The sequence below is a fragment of the Eptesicus fuscus genome, chromosome 1, assembly GCF_027574615.1.
Source record: "Eptesicus fuscus isolate TK198812 chromosome 1, DD_ASM_mEF_20220401, whole genome shotgun sequence".
NCBI classification, from domain to species: Eukaryota; Metazoa; Chordata; class Mammalia; order Chiroptera; family Vespertilionidae; genus Eptesicus; species Eptesicus fuscus.
Window position 1 is genome coordinate 22,061,402 of NC_072473.1, and position 16,606 is coordinate 22,078,007.

Genomic DNA, 16,606 nt, shown 5'->3' on the forward strand with positions numbered 1-16,606 from the left:
TATGTGAATAAATAGATGAAATCTTTGCCCTCATGGAATATATAATGGAGTCATAATCTAAGCTATGCTTTAGGAAGCATAATTTGAAATGACAATCTGCAAGTTGGATTGGAGCAATACAGTTGGCAGAATGGAGTGGAGGGAGGTAATAAGAACATGAGTTAGAAGAGTGTTAAGGAGATTGGACAGAAAAGCATGAGTACAAAGGATGAGAAACATAAAATCCATAGATTTTAAAAATGAACTAGAAAGTAAGGCAAGTGATAAGGAGATGTAGAAATGACTGGTTTGAAATCTCTGACTAAAAAGACAGTGGTATGATGAATGGCAGGACGAGATAAAGACTTTGTATAAAAGATCTGGCCTATTTGGATCATATTGAATTTATGATGTCTGTGAGACATTTGAGTAAGATATGTTCCACATACAGTAAGAAATGTGGAATTGATACTGGAAAAATATTTTTTTAAATCTCTAAATCACTGGATTAAAGGTGATGGACACAAGACTGCTTCTAGTCTAATACCTAGTTGATAACCGACACTTAGTAACTATTGATTAACTATTGAATGAAGAGAATGAGACTAATGAAGATAGAAAAGAGAGCTCAGAATAGGTCCTCAGGTAAAAAAAAAAAAAAAGAAAAGAATGAGTAGTTAGAGAGGTCAGAGAAAATTAGTAGACTACAATACCCCAGCGAGTAAAAAGGTGAGAAACTTTCCAGAAGACTAGGGTGGGCAACAACAACAAATTATGCATAGATTTATAGGGCAATAGGCATTTGCATTTAGAAATCATGGTGATTTCATAGAGAAGTATTTTAGTTGAGAGGTAAATGTAGAAAGTAGACTGAAAAATGTAAAGGAAAGATGGATGTTCTATTTATTAACAAATTCTTATTAGATGAATGATTTGAAACTTGCTTTGGGTTATTTTGAGTCTTTTCCTGGAAGACTGAGTCCGTTTAGAGTAATGCATAGTATACTAGGTAATTAGTCGAAGGTCAAAAGGTCCAGCAGGTTTATATATTGACTCCTCTTTTTATATAGTTGTGTGACCTTAGGAGAAGTGACCCAATCTCTTAAAGCTTCAGTTTTTTTTTTTTTCATCTGTAGAAAGTATAGGATGATACAGTATCATGCAAGCAAAGTACTTAGTTCACTGTCAAGCACATAGTAATCTCTTAAGTGAGCTATTATTATTACCTAGCCAAATAATAGGATAAATGTGTGGTGTTATTAATTCCATAAAACTAAGCATTTATTTAATAGGTTTTTCTTTTGAATCATTTCCCTCCTCATCTGGAGTGATAAAACTCAAATTAGTTGATTTTCAAGGAAGTAATAATAGCTAGATTACTTAACCTTTCTAATTTCACCCTTCTCAACTGCAAATGGTAATAATCATACCAATACCAGAGGTTTTAGGTGAGAATCAAATTAGAGAAAGTAAAAATGCTTTGTCAATTATAAAAAAATGAAAAAAATAGCAATTATCCTCATTTTTTATTGTTTTAAATATATTTTTATTGATTTCAGAGAGGAAGGGAGGAGAGAGAGATAGAAACATCAAGGACAAGAGAGAACCATTGATCGACTGCCTCTTGCATGCCCCACACTGGGGATTGAGCCAGCAACCCAGGCATGTGCCCTGACTGGGAATTGAACCTTGACCTCCTGGTTCATAGGTCGAAGCTCAAGTACCAAGCCATACCAGCTGGGGTCATTATTACTTAATGTAACTGATCTATTGATTTTAAAGAGTACAATGTTAGGTTTATATTTTCAGTTTGACTTTTGTCTAATGGAAATTCAGAACATTAATAATACAGATCTTTCATTTGAAGACAGCTTTTTAAAGTGTTTTTATATTTATCTTTATATATAAACTAGAGGCCCGGTGCATGAATTTGTGCACCAGTGGGGTCCCTTGGCCTGGTCTGCAGGAATCGGTCCGAAACTGGCTCTCTGACATCCCCTGAGGGGTCTTGGATTGCAAGAGGGCACAGGCCAGGATGAGGGATCCCATGGGTGCATGATCAGGGCCAGGGAGGGACTCAGGAGGTTGGCCAGCTGGGGAGGGACCGTGGGAGGGTTCCAGGGTGTGTCCGGCCCATCTTGCACAGTCCCAATCAGCCGGACCCCAGCAGCAAGCTAACCTACTGGTCAGAGCGTCTGTCCCCTGGTGGTCAGTGCACATCATAGTGATTGGTCAACAGGTCAACAGTCTTCCCCCTGGTGGTCAGTGCATGTCATAGTGAGTGGTGGAGCAACCTTAACATATCATTAGCATATTACGCTTTGATTGGTTGAATGGACGACTGGACAACCAGACACTTAGCATATTAGGCTTTTATTATATAGGAAGCCTAAGCGACCATTATGACCAGATGACTGGATGACTGGCCAGTAGCTATGATGTGCACTGACCACCAGGGAGCAGACACTAAATGCAGGAACTGCTCCCTGGTGGTCAGTGTGCTCCCACAGCCAACCTCCCACAGCTGGCCAATCTCCCACAGTCCTCCCCACCCCATGGCCGGCTGGCCCCCATTGGCCCAATTGATCAGGACTGGGTGAGATGGCCCTGATTGGCCCTGATTGCTGGCCAGTTGGAGGGACCCCACCTGTGCACAAATTCGTGCACTGGGCCTCTAGTTATCTTACAAGATTCTCACAAAGCTCTGTAAGAAATAAAATACAATTGTTATTAGAGGCGATCAAATTGACTTTTCAGCGAGCAGAGTGTCTTCTTAACTATGTATCTTTCTTTTGGTTTGTACTGTATATATAAAGTTACAGGATCCAATAACTGATTGCAAAGTTATTCAACTTATTGCTTCTGTGCATTATTCCAGATAATAGCTAACTCTAATGGCAATATCCAGAAAGGTAGGTTCTAAAGTTTGTAATACACTCAATTAAGATGTTTACATATGAAAGAGATCATGGTAACATGTTTCAGAATGTTATAACCCTTATAATCAAATGACTAAACTCATTGTATTAAATTGAAGTGATTGTTTTCTTGATCATTGGATAAAAATGAATGGATTCTTATGCTCTGTATTTAGGATTATTTACTATAAGAGATACAGCACCAGTCTTGAATATTTGCCCTCACTGACTCTTTTCTAAACTTTTAATTATTTTCACTATTTTTTATTCTCTCTGTGATCTACAGGAATTTCAGGGTCTAAACCTGGAACATAATAAAGTATGGACTACAGTAAGATGACAAGCAGATGGTTCTTCAACCTGACTATGATCTGTATAATACTGTGAATGTGTATGGACTTTTTACAGTAGCTATGTGAGAAAAAAAGGGAAAATAGAATTTTCCATGTGTATATAATAGAAGAAAGTACCTGTTCTTATGGAAAGTGTTTTTCAAGATCTTGGATACACTACCCAAATACGTTTACTTTTTCCATGGTATGAGTTTTGCACCAAAACTTTGCTAATGGTAAAGCTATTTTCCTCGTTGACTTTTATTTTCTAAACTTTTAAATGTTTTCACTATTTCTTTTTTTTATAATTTTTAGAATTGTTTTCAGAGAGGAAGGGAAAGGGAGATAGAAACATTGATGAGAGAGAATCATTGATCGGCTACCTCCTGCACACCCCTACTGGGGATCGAGCCTGCAACCCCGGCATATGCCCTTGACTGTAATTGCACCCGGGATCTTATAGTCCACAGGCCAACACTCTATCCACTGAGCCAAATTGGCTAGGGTGTGTTCTTCTTTCTTCCCTTAATTTTATCCAGTGGGCCAAGATTTTTGTAAGAAATACTGAAGAAGCTACTTCCTCAATTTCAAGAATGTATTAGAAATCTAAGATATCTTAATCAATTTGCAGATGTACTCTGATATACAATTCAAAATGTATCAAACTTGTATCTCTGGATATGCTTTGTTTCCTAGAAGAGAATTTTTATAATGAAAAAGAGGGTTGGGAGGAGACATGGGTAAAACAAATGAAATCAGAACGGGGAGTGAGTTGAGAGACAGGGCCAGAGCCATGAACCAGATCACAGATGAAGGAATCTCAAATATTAATTGCTCCATAGTAGTATCTCTCGTTGAGAAAAAGGTCTTAATTATGCCACTGTAAACTGTGTGTGTGTGTGTGTGTGTGTGTGTGTGTGTGTGTGTGTGTGTGTGTATTTCAGAGAGGAATGGAGAAGGAGAGAGAGATAGTAACATCAATGATGAGAGAGAATCATTCATCGGCTGCCTCCTACACACCCCCAACTGGGAAGACTGAGCCCGCAATGTGGGCATGTGCCCAGACCAGAAAGCGAATCGTGACCTCCTGATTCACAGATCAACACTCAACCACTGAGCCACTCCGGCTGGGCCTAATTATGACACTTTTATGACCATCTCTCCCACCACATACCACAGCCAAATACCTTCTTTATAAGCTGGTATTATATTTATCTCTTAGGGGTGCTTAGAAAACTAGTTATGATTGATGAAACTCTTGTGAAATATTAGCAAAGATGCAAAGTCTTCTCATTTTCAGTTCGTTAACTATGGTTTTATGTTAGAACTTGAAACCATGACCATCTTTATCAATTCTCTGAGGCCCAAAACAAGAAATGTTTTAGACACTGGAAGAACCTGATTCAATTATGAATATAGTTCTTCATTTTAAGGATAAATTTTCAATTAAAAAAACCCTCAAAATATGTCTCAGTGCTCTATATGCTTGGAATTATATAAAATATATTGGCTTTAAAATTCCAGTTTAAAAATAACAACATACTTGTAAGAAAATTATCATTATCCAAAAGTACAAGGACAACTATTATGTCCTTACTTTTAGTAAACAAAGTAAATAACATTCTTCTAATATAAGAAAGAAATTTTAAATGCTTTCAGAGTATAATGAATCAGGTTAATTCCATTAAGGTCACATATGCTTCATAATACATGTATGCTTATAGAGCCCATGGATTATAATTATTACTGGAAGAATTAAATATTCTATGAAGTAGATTACAAACAATAGTGAGAATCAGGTAGTCTAGCAAGAGCTGGAGTTTCCATATATAGAACGACTGATTGACAGTATCAGAGAAAAACATATTTTGTGAAGGTTTTCCCTCCTCTGTCTCCATTCAGTAGCATTCATATAAAGTAAAAACATCACTGCTTTGGAGTGAACAGATATATTTGATCCACTGGGAAAGCTGTTGCTCTGGCTAGGCATTTGGAATTTTCTTTTTTTAATATGTAAGAACTATTCTTACTATATAGTAGTCTCCTGTTATCCATGAGGATATGTTCTAAGGCTGCAGTAGATGCCTGAAACTATGGATATACCAAAGTCTATATACGCCATGTTTTTTTTTTCATATACACATATGATAAAGTTTAATTTATGAATTAGTCACAGTAATAGATTAACAACAATAACTAATAATAAAATAGAACAATTATTATAATATACTCTAATGAAAGTATGTGAATGTAGTCTAAAAATATCTTATCATACTATACTCATCTTTTCACTCAAAGGAAGCACTTTAAGGCTTCCCTTTGGCATATCAGAATTGCCAGCATCATCACTCTTGTGCTTTGAAGTCATTATTAAATAAAAAAGGGTAATTTGAACACAAGCACTGTGATACTGTGACAGTCTATCTGACACCTAGATGGCTACTAAGTGACTAATGCGTGGGGAGCATCTACAGCATGGAGATGCTGGAAAAAGGAATGATTCACATTCTTGGGGCGGGGTGGTTGGAGTGAAATTTAATCATGCTTCTCAGAATGGCATACAATTTAAAAATTATGATTTTTTTATTTCTGAAAATTTACATTCATTATTTTTGGACCATAGATGAGCACAGGTAACTGTACAGCAAGAACCAAACAATGAACATAATACTACCAGCTTCTTTTTTTAAAACTGGTTTCAGAGAGGAAGGGAGAGGGAGAGAGAGAAAAACAATGATGAGAGAGAATCATTAATTGGCTGCCTCCTGCAATGCCCCACACTGGGGATTGAGCCCACAACCTGGGCACATGTCCTGATTGGGAATCGAACCTTGACCTCCTGGTTCATAGGTCGACACTCATCCACTGAGACACACTGGCTAGCCGCTACCAGCTTCTTGAAATGAAATGAAAAGGCAAATGGTTGAACATTTTTCCTTTTCACATATTATATAAAATTCCTTTTGTTCAAGATTTAAAAATCATCTTCAGAGGGAAAAAGCAAATACTTCCACTTAGCTGAAATGACTGAAATTGCTTGTAATCTCCTATGATATGTGGCTTTACTTACTTTCAAAATTGGCACTTCCATTTGTTGCTTGTAAACTCCAGTATCTTGATTCAATTCTCTCAGTTGACATGTACCATTAACAATAATCAAGAGTTTCAGTATTTTAGAGTTTTTACCTTAATACCTCTAAATATTTCATCAAAAGACCATTATTGAGCCATCTAACTGACATCAGAGCTGGCTATAAAAGTAATTCCTATTCATAAAATGTAGTTTCAACCTCAGGCAACTGGGTATTAATAGAAAACACAATATTAACTAAGAGGGAAGGAGAAAATTTTCTGTTTTAAAATAATGTTGAAATCTTAGTCCTACTGTAGTAAGGGAAAACAATATGTTTAAGATTTTTAGGGACTCTGAGGTAGTTTTATATGGTTTCTAAGAATAAATACATTTTTATGAGTAATATAGCACAAGTGAAGAAAGTTTCCTTAACATAATTTCCAACTGTATTTAAAACAGATCAGAAATCTAAACTCAAAATGTACTTTATTCTCCATTCTCCCAATATAGGTAGGAAACATGGAAACTTTTTTCTTTAATGATACAGAATCTTACAGTTTCTCAAGATTAGGAGTTACAAATGAATTTTCATTGTATAGTAATGCAGATATAAATATAAAAATGTATAGGTGATAGATGGATGTATCTTCATGCTCAACCAGACTTAAACTCTAATTTAAGGGCTATTTTATTAAATTCCTGTTATAAAATTATTTTGAGTCACCAGAATATTTTTATTTTTAAAGTAACCTGCTAGAAATTCCACTTAAAGTTTTACTTTTTATTATATCTAATGAAAATATGTGAATCTGTATAGTATTAATTAAAATTCTAGGGTGGCTTTATGGGCATTTATAAGGAGAAATTTTTATTTATGTAATGCTGTAAGTAAAATAAGTTACAGCATCATATTTTCTAACCATTTATTTAAGAGTGATCAAAAAAGTCTAACTTTGCATTGCTTTTACATTCTCAAGCTATGTGAGATATCTGCAAAGATAAAGTCAGATATTATTCTAAACAAACTGTCTCCAAATGATCAAACTGATTCAACACACACTGTGGAGGGGCAAGTAGGGTCTGAGGAGAATAATAAAGCAAGAATGAAGACTTCAAGAAGTGATAAATTGCCACTGCCATTCACTCTATGCACCAGAGCAGCAAAGTAGATCAAATATCAACTCAAAACAGAAAAAAGGAACAACAAAAAGGGGAAGGAGAAAAGCGTTTGCTTATTATGATTTTATTTTGAAATTATTTTTCAACCTAGGGTATATGATCTTTTTTTCATGATTTAAAAATATGAAACAAAGAAGCAAATGAAGTTAGTCCAAAAATTTATCATATTATTCTAACACTCCAAATTGTATTTGTGATAATAGTGAAGTTTGTACATCAAGCCAGAAAATTCAACTATACATAACAAAACTCCATCATAGTTCAGGAAAATCATATCGGGTACTGAGAATAAACTTGAGCTGCAAAATATGATTCTCACCAAGACTTCATTAAACACAACTACCCTCTGCTTCTGCTTTCACAGTTTATGATATGAAATGTTATGGCAATTTTTTGTTTCTAGGAAAAACAATTGTCTGAAAATTGTATTATCATTAACTATGACAAATTTAGCCATCTCATTTTTTATTTTCACAGATCATGTTAGGAAGAGAGCTACAAAATGCCAGATTAGCATTTCAAAATGGATTTGAAAGTAATGAAGGGAAACTGATTAAGTTAGCAATGCTAAATAAAATAGACAATTCATACAGATGCTTTCCCTGTAAGATATTAAATAAACACTCAAAGTGGCAACTTTTTCAATTTAATAAACCAACCCCTAATTTCTTTCTCTGAGGAAAGTTTCTCCCTGACCAAAGCTCTGGTTTTATGTGCAAGTTTTTTTTTTTTTCTGGTTGAAAACATGTACTATTTAGAAGATCAGGTTGTTAAATGAAATAGTAAATGACTCTTCCTTCTCCCTCTCCCTCTCTCCTTCTTGCCCAAATGCTTAAATATATCAGGCCATGTAAATATTTTGTCCCCTACATATCAATTACAAGGACAAATGCTGAGAATGGTTCAATTGGATTCACAAAAGTGCTAAAGTAGAAATGCTTGACTTACTTGCCATTGTTTCATCAGCTCTCTTACTCCCTTGGAATCTTCTAGGAGCTTTTCTTTATGGGTGGCATCCTGTAGGACGTTGGCAGTGGTTTCAGCTTCTGTAAGCCAGGCAAGAAACTTCTCCAGGTCCAGGGGGAACTGTTGCAGTAATCTATAAGTTTCTTCCAAAGCAGCCTCTCGCTCGTTCACTCTGCAAAGGAACAAATATTCAGATGCAATTCTCAAATATCTGAATGGTGCACCCAGAGAACCCCATAAAAAGAGCAAGACTAAAGGGACTAAACTGTATATATAAACTGGGTGAGTTGTTGCTAAAGCTCCTCTTAAAAGCAACAACTAGAATAGTGTATATATACATACGCACATCTGTATATACACATGTGTGTGTATATGTGTGTGTGTGTGTGTGTGTGTGTATACAAATGTGTGTGTATATACATACTAGAGGCCCGTTGCACAAAATTCATGCAGTGGGGTGGGGGTGGGGAGTCCCTCAGCCCGGCCTGCACCCTCTCACAGTCCGGGAGCCCTCAGGGGATTTTGTTAGCGCTGTCGTGGAGGCAGGAGAGGTTCTTGCCACTGCTGCTGTGCTTGTCTGCTGTGAGCCTGGCTTCTGGCTGAGTGATGCTCCCCCTGGGGGAGCACACTGACCACCAGGGGGCAGCTCCTGCATTGAGCGTCTGCCCCCTGGTGGTCAGTGCATGTCATAGCAACCGGTTGTTCCACTGTTTGGTCAATTTGCATATTAGCCTTTTATTATAGAGGGTATTTGGATTTTGAAAGTTCATATATGAACTCTCAAAAATGTTCTTTAACTTTCTAGGTTTTACTAATCAATTTTGAGAGTTTATTTTATTTTTTGAAAGTGTATGTTAATATGCTATAAAAGTTTAAGCTAATCTTTATATGTAAAACCCTAAAATCCCTACACCATGCTTATCTTTGATGTCACCTGAGGCAGAAATCAGGATTGGATAGGCCAGGAGGAAAGTAAACTAGAATAGAAAGTTGAATGCTGGATGAAAAAAGAGAAGGGGATTGGAGGGAAAAGGAAAACAAAAGACTAACAAGTAGAAAAATAACATCTTTCATAGAAAGCTCTGTGCAGAATATTATTTTGTGTAACACTCGCTACGGTGTTCTAATAGTTTTAACTATTGTGTTGGCTTTATATTTCATCACGTGCTTGTCATATAACTGAGAATATTTTCCAAAAGAAAAATTTATGTGTAATGTAAAAGTTAGAGCCAAAAAACAGACAGATCTGAGTTTAAATCCCAATATCCCCTGCCAACTGTGTGATAGGGAAGGTTACTTAACCTCTCTGATTTCTTAGTTTCTCATCTGCAGTACATATGGCTGTGATTAGACTGAAAATACAATGTCTGTAAAGCCTCACAAGTTATCTAGTTACACATTATAGTTATTCAAAAATGTTAATTTCCTCTGCCCATATCCCATTCTCTCACTTCCTCTAGTCTTTTAGAGGGAATAAACCACATTTCTTGACCAAAAAAAAAAAAAAATCTAAAAAAGAATTATTCACATTTCCTGAAAAAATATATAATGCAAGTATTGTGGGTACACACACACATACCCTCAGCAAACATCTACATAATAATAGCTTGCGAGGTAAAATTGCCTTAGGCGGTAACAATCCCAACTAAAAAGATTCAGGTAAATTTTGTCTGCAATGAGGGAATTAGTATTCTATTTCAATACTGTATTTGCCTTCGATTACCACACAAACACTTTCTGGGATTAAACATAAACTGAAAATGGATTTTAAAAAATTGAACACTTGAATATGATACACACTGCTTTTTAAGATGTGATTGTCAATAATTATGCAAAATTGCAATTTATTTCAGCAACAACTTTATCATGAGATGTGCAAACCAGGCAATAAACAACTCCTGCCGAGCTAGCGGCAGCAAAGTCCCCGGAAGAGCTGTTTATTCATCATGGGTGAAGTTTTTGCTGAGCATACAGCCTTCTACAGTGTCATTTCGGCACTCACACTGGAGAAAAATCTTCTGTCTGCATTAACTGGTGGAGGGTAGAATAGGTTTATGAGGATGTAGCTATTGGAAAAAAGGAAGCATTGCACTAAGCTATTTATCAACTCCTAAATAAACTTTAATACTGCACAGCTGAAAGGTAGCTTAGTGTGCTGGTTAGGGAAATCAGTTAAACCTCGTGTAGTTCCAGGGCTTCCCTGGACTTCTGGGTCCTTGCTTCTCTAGTTTTCAGGCACACTATCAATGCAGGGAGAAAGATCCAAATTGTTATTTATTTATCTTTTAATTTAGTATGATTTAAAAATTCAGAACCATTGCTACAGCAACAAGATTCTTCATGCTACAATTGTACAGGTTGCAGCACATGTAACTGCTGATGTTGGAGCGTTTCTGGCTACAAAGGCAGCAGTTTCATCCAGTTCAAGCTAATATTTCTAGGTTGGCTTATGCATTAGAAATCACTAAGACTTACTCCATATCTAGCCCCAAATTTTGGATAGAAATAAGTTGTCACATTCCAGAAGACAAATACAGGGTTACATATTGACATATTTTTGAACATACTCTAATTTCACACAAAATAAAAAGACAGTATGAAAGTTTCATGGCAGAGTGAAGCTTAGAGAATTAGACACCGTACATTTTTTATCATCTTCATCTTCATGATAAGCTGCACTCGATGCATCATACCTCTTCTGTTCTTAAACTTGAAACACCACTTACCCTCTGCTTCCAGAGAAAGTAACCAGTAAATAACTTTGAGTTCTTTGTAAAACATAATGCACATAAATCAGATGAAAGGGTTCTACTGAGACAATGAGATTTCCAGCCAAATCCTACCAGTGAGTTTGCTGCTTTGTAAATTAGGCCTTTAGGGAAGAACAGTAACTCTTTCAGGACAGTAAGGCATCATTTTCCTAAACAATACCCTTATGGTCTGAAATACTGACAACATCAGGCTGAATATTTTCCAATTTGGAAAATACGTTTAAAAATTCAGTGGCAGCAACAGCAGAAAATTTCTTCAAATGAGCCCCCTTACAAGCCTCTTCGATCAGAGGCGAGGTTGTTGTTTCCTGCTTGTGTGGGAATTTTAAGGCTCCATCCTTTCTCCTGAGGTTAGTCTGTGTACACTGAATTCCTAAATTTTCATTGTGCCAAGTCTAGACTAGAAACAAGTCAAGGGTACACGTATGCTATATTTGTGCATTTAATAGCTCTGAATGTAGCTTGTAATTTTTAATTGTCTGTAACCATGTGGCTTGAAATGGCTTCTATGATAAAAAAAAAATGTAAACATTATGAGAATCATAAAGAAATTTTAAAAATGCCTTAGAACAAAACTAAATGTCTTAAACATGGATTATTTTGTAAATTCCTATCTAGATTATCAAATTATAGACCATGAAGAAAATTTGGATGAATGTTAAAAGTAACAATGACTAGATATCAGAAATAGTAATGATGCTTTACAAATATCTGCTGTATTGGTTAAGTACTATTTATATAAAAGATTTTAATTCTCAGCTATTTCAACTTTATAATGTATGAAAATAGCTAAGAATTTGATGGAGTATGGAATGGTATGGTGCCTTCAAAAGGTTTTATACCCCTTCATAAGGGCATTATATACCATCCTCGGTATATAAACATGGGCAGTATGGTAGAGTGGTTCCCCAAGTGTGGCCCACAGACCAGCAGCATGAGCATCATCTGAGAACTTATTAGAAATGTAAATTCTCAAGCTCTACCCTAGACCTACTAAATCAGAAACTCTAAGTGTGGCATCCAGCAAGCTGTGTTTCAACAAGCCTTCCAGGTAATTCTGATATAGTCTATAGCTTGAGAATCACTGCCACTGCAGACCAAACTTGAACTACAGGTGCAGTGGGCGCTGTGCTGAGCTGTCAGCCCCCTTTCAGGACTTAAATATGTTTTGCACTAATTTATGGGAAAGTTGCTGGAGGTAGCATGTATCCAATGACTGGTTAATGTGTGGGCTATATAAACCCGGCCCTTTTGCTCCAACTCAGGACAATTCTGTAGGGGAGGGCAGACCACAGGAGGGGAGAATGGATGTTGTAGTTATAGCTTCATTGAAGCCCAGCTTCTCCTTCTGCCCTATTCTACTACCTTCCCCTTCTTCCCCTTCACAAGTGGGAATTCTGAGAGCACTCTTCAATGAAATTCCTGCATATTAATTACTTTATAAGACTCTGCCTTCTCAAGAACCTGAATTGTCACACTATTAAGGCTTTCAAAAATATACTTGCCTAAGATATGTATGTGGATAAATATACAACCACTTGCACAGATTGTGGTCTCAAAAGGCGACAGGATGGAGGACTGTCACACTCAGCAATGAGTCTGAAGAGCTACTGCATCCCTGGTTGCATTATTACCAATTAGAAGTACTAGTAAAAATCTACTGGAAGGGGAAAGTGCTGGAACTATAAAGCTTACTACAACCTTGTACCTGCCCAAGAAGGTGCCCATCCAGAGACAATTCTATATAAGGGGGGAGGATCACAGAAGACATGTCTTTAGCATCTCCATTTTCCTTTTAAGAACTGATGATCAACGTGGCAATCAAATAAGTAATGCTTGGATCTGTCACTAAACATAGACACTCGTTCGTGTACACACACACTCACATATCGTAGTATCTCTGAATAAATCTCTAAGATTCCAGATTTTCTATTAAGTTGACTATCATAAATTTCTTATGATCAACCTAATACATAAAAAGTGAAGGAGAAAAGGGAAATTTACTACTTTCCAAAGTAAGGCTGAAAAACTTAATGTATAGATAATATTCCATTGTTAGCTATATAGATGGACAATACTTTATCAGTATACTGCATTGCAGGATTTTATATGTATTATATATTACATATGGATAGAAATAAACGCATTCAATATTTTTAGAAAAATAAGGGTCAATCTTATATAGAAGGCTATTTTTTCCAGGTGTTTCTGTGTGAGAAATGGGGAAACTGACATAATTCATTCTTCTAAATAGTACACTTCCATCTGGGCCCTGGTATTGTCCAGTAACCAAATAGAATGCTTTGAATCTTTCTTTCCTGGTTTATTTGCATTTTAACCACTATAATTTCCTATGATATTTGTAGGGGATGATCATATCCCCCCTTTTTTGTTTATTATAGATCAGAATGAATGAGCATCTTAGCTTAAGAACAAAAAATTTCTAGCAATGTCAAATAGCACTCATAGAACCAGGGTTAATCTGAAGTTCAAATTATCTGTAAGCATAACTCTGTACTGGTTTGCTAGTAAATAAATTACACTTTGATTTTTTGGTAAATAACTTGGTATTATATTTGAAAGAAGCAGCTAAAATTTTATTACCTCTGGCTATACAGCAGTTTGTAGAAAGGATCCAGCAATTCTATTAGTAATTTGTACTAATTAGAAGGAAGAACCTAAACAAACTCCTTTAATAATGCTTGGGCTAGCATCTCATTAGTTCCTTTTCTGGCAACAAATCTAAGACTGTGGCTTTGATGCTGGGTAGCACTCAGGGAGTCTAAAGGGGGGGCTCAACCCTGTCTAGGTCATTGTCACGGAACAAGAAGTAATACAAAAGCATGACAAAAAGATTTAGCAAAGCACAGTAAATTTATTGAAGTGATAGTATGCACTCAAGAAGTGAGAGTCGGTGATGTGGAGAACTAGATGCACCAATAATAGTGTCTTGGGTGGAAGGTTTTTATTAAATGTAGGCAAGGGGCCACAGGGTAGTCCTCTGCTTTTGATGCTGATGGGGTGACTGCCTACGTGACTTGTCCTTGTCTCTCCTCTCCAGATAGTAATTTCTTTTTGGTCCTCCCAATTACAGGAAATTGGGGAGGGAAATCGGGGGAACAGATGGTCAGTGACAGTCTTGTCTGTGGTGTTTCAGCCAAGATAGCAAAGGGGAGGAGTAGAGCTTGAGGCCTTTGTTCTCTATTCCAACTTTCCTGCCTCAGCTTTATCTGTTTTGGGCAACATCTACCTAGAAATATGGCCACAGAAGGTTTGTGGCACTGAAAGGATGTTTCTCTTTTTTCCTCTGTTAAAGAACTGTGAAGTAAGAAATATCCTCTGTCCTTTTAATTTAACTAGGGTGAAAGATGCAGGCTCTTAGGTAGAGCACAGAAAATAAATTTTAAAAGTTAACAGCCATATAGCAGCTCTAAGTGTTTTAAAACTTATTCAGACTTATTCTTTCATTATTTCACAAGGTATTCCCATTTTTTCATACCTACAAGCTGCTTCTGCTTGTTTTGTTTTTTGGTTTTTTATTTGGTATGCTTCCAGTTGGATATTTCATTTCCTCCCAATGAATTCAACCTCTATACAAATGATTTTTAAATCTGAACCTCATTATTATTTCCACATATTTACCAACATCTCATTTATTGAGCCAGCCATGCTTCTTTTCTATATGTATTATGTGTCAGGATCTAAGCTTGGTGATGGTGACATAAAAGTCAATGAGACATGGACATTAGCATTGAACATATTTAAGTCTGGTAAAAGAGACAGATAGGTAAACATTTAACTACAGTTACAATATGATTAGGGCTCTAATTCATCTGGATTCATGCATCACCCTATGAACTTCAATATCAAATTGCTTAATAAGTGATAAATCTCTTTTGAAACATTTTTTGGCCTTTTCCTATCAAAGAAATGGAGATAATCTAGCTGGACTTTTTCTTAAAACACAATAAGGGATGATCATTAAACACCTGCCTAATTGAATTGATTTTCACAAAAATAAGAAACCTTTTAGATATATGGTACAGGTTATAACTGGTTTCATTTTGCTGTTGAAAAGGTTGATTCTGAGAGAACCATAATGACTTTCTCAAGGTTGCACACCAGTAAGTGGCAGATTTGAGATTACTACCTAAATCTTGAGTCTTAGAAAAGAAGTTTTCCTGCCTCTGAAAATAGACATCGGTATCCACTCCCTTCTGATATATTAATTGTAGTAAAAGAAATAAAAGTACAGAGAAGGTTATGCTACTGAATCATATTCTTCATTTTGGAGCACAAATTTATCTATTTGTTACTTTACCATAAGCAGGGTCATTGAAACACATAAAAATCTATACACAAATAAACACACATGCAAAGACATTCTCCAACACTAACTATTGCAGACAGATCTAGCTGGTCTTCACTTCAAAACAAACAAACAAAAAAATCCATTTTCAACGCAAATTTGCTGGTTTGCTGTTCACTGACTTAGGAATTAACGAGGTTTTCACCCCCTCTTCTTGAGGTCTGGTACTAAATTACTCTAACTCTCCAAAGTTAATTGGAAACTACGACCTAAATGTTCCCCAAGTATTGCTGATTAGTTCTCAGAAAACTCATTCCCATCTTTCGTCACCCCAGACAACACAGGATGACTTTTTAACATGTGCAGAAGCAACACACTTGCAGGAAAAATAGATTAGTTTTCGAAAGATAAACCACAGCTTTGAAGCTATCTGTTTAAAGTTCCTTCAATGATACATTTTAGTAAAAAAAAAAATCACCTGGACTTAGATAGTAAGCAAGCATAGGCATTATCAGTCATGTAAAGAAATTTTAAAATACATACTCTGTCACTTTAATTTTTTACTCTATGAATAATTTTAAGATCAAGATTTGTACACTATATCATTGGAGAAACAACCATAATTATATACTTTCCTTAAAACCATTATGGCATTTTTGAAAAGAAAATATTAGGAGACAGCAGTAAAAAAATCTACTTTCTATTATTTGCATTACTCATTTCCTTTGATTTGTGTTTTTAGCTTATATCACAGAAAATGAGATGATAAAAGAAATGTACAAAATATTATGAACAGGTTAAGTATTCAAGTATATCTAAATATCTATATATCTATCTATATTCCTAGCTAGGATTGTTAACAAAGAGATTACCCTTCTTTAATGTAAGATGTGCACTTTATATTTTCTACTGATACAATACCTAAAGGTACTATTTGGGAAATTTACAAAAATAATGTTGGGAGTAACTAATTATATTTGGTTTGTTTCAAATACAGAGACTCAAATTACTATTCTGGATATTTATAGAACTGTAAAAAATCTTTAGAAAAATGCAGTTATACTACCTTCCAGATAAAT

At 35.8% G+C, this 16,606-nt stretch overlaps 1 protein-coding gene across 4 annotated transcripts in view; it reads right to left on the reverse strand.

Moving 5' to 3' along the window:
- Positions 1-16,606, reverse strand: part of DMD (dystrophin) — a 1,914,059-nt gene that overhangs the window by 565,802 nt on the left and 1,331,651 nt on the right. For all 4 annotated transcript variants that reach the window (XM_054720874.1, XM_028129748.2, XM_054720891.1 and 1 more), the window contains one exon: positions 8,430-8,619. In XM_054720874.1, the coding sequence (XP_054576849.1) occupies positions 8,430-8,619 (190 nt within the window). The remainder of the gene's footprint in view (positions 1-8,429; positions 8,620-16,606) is intronic.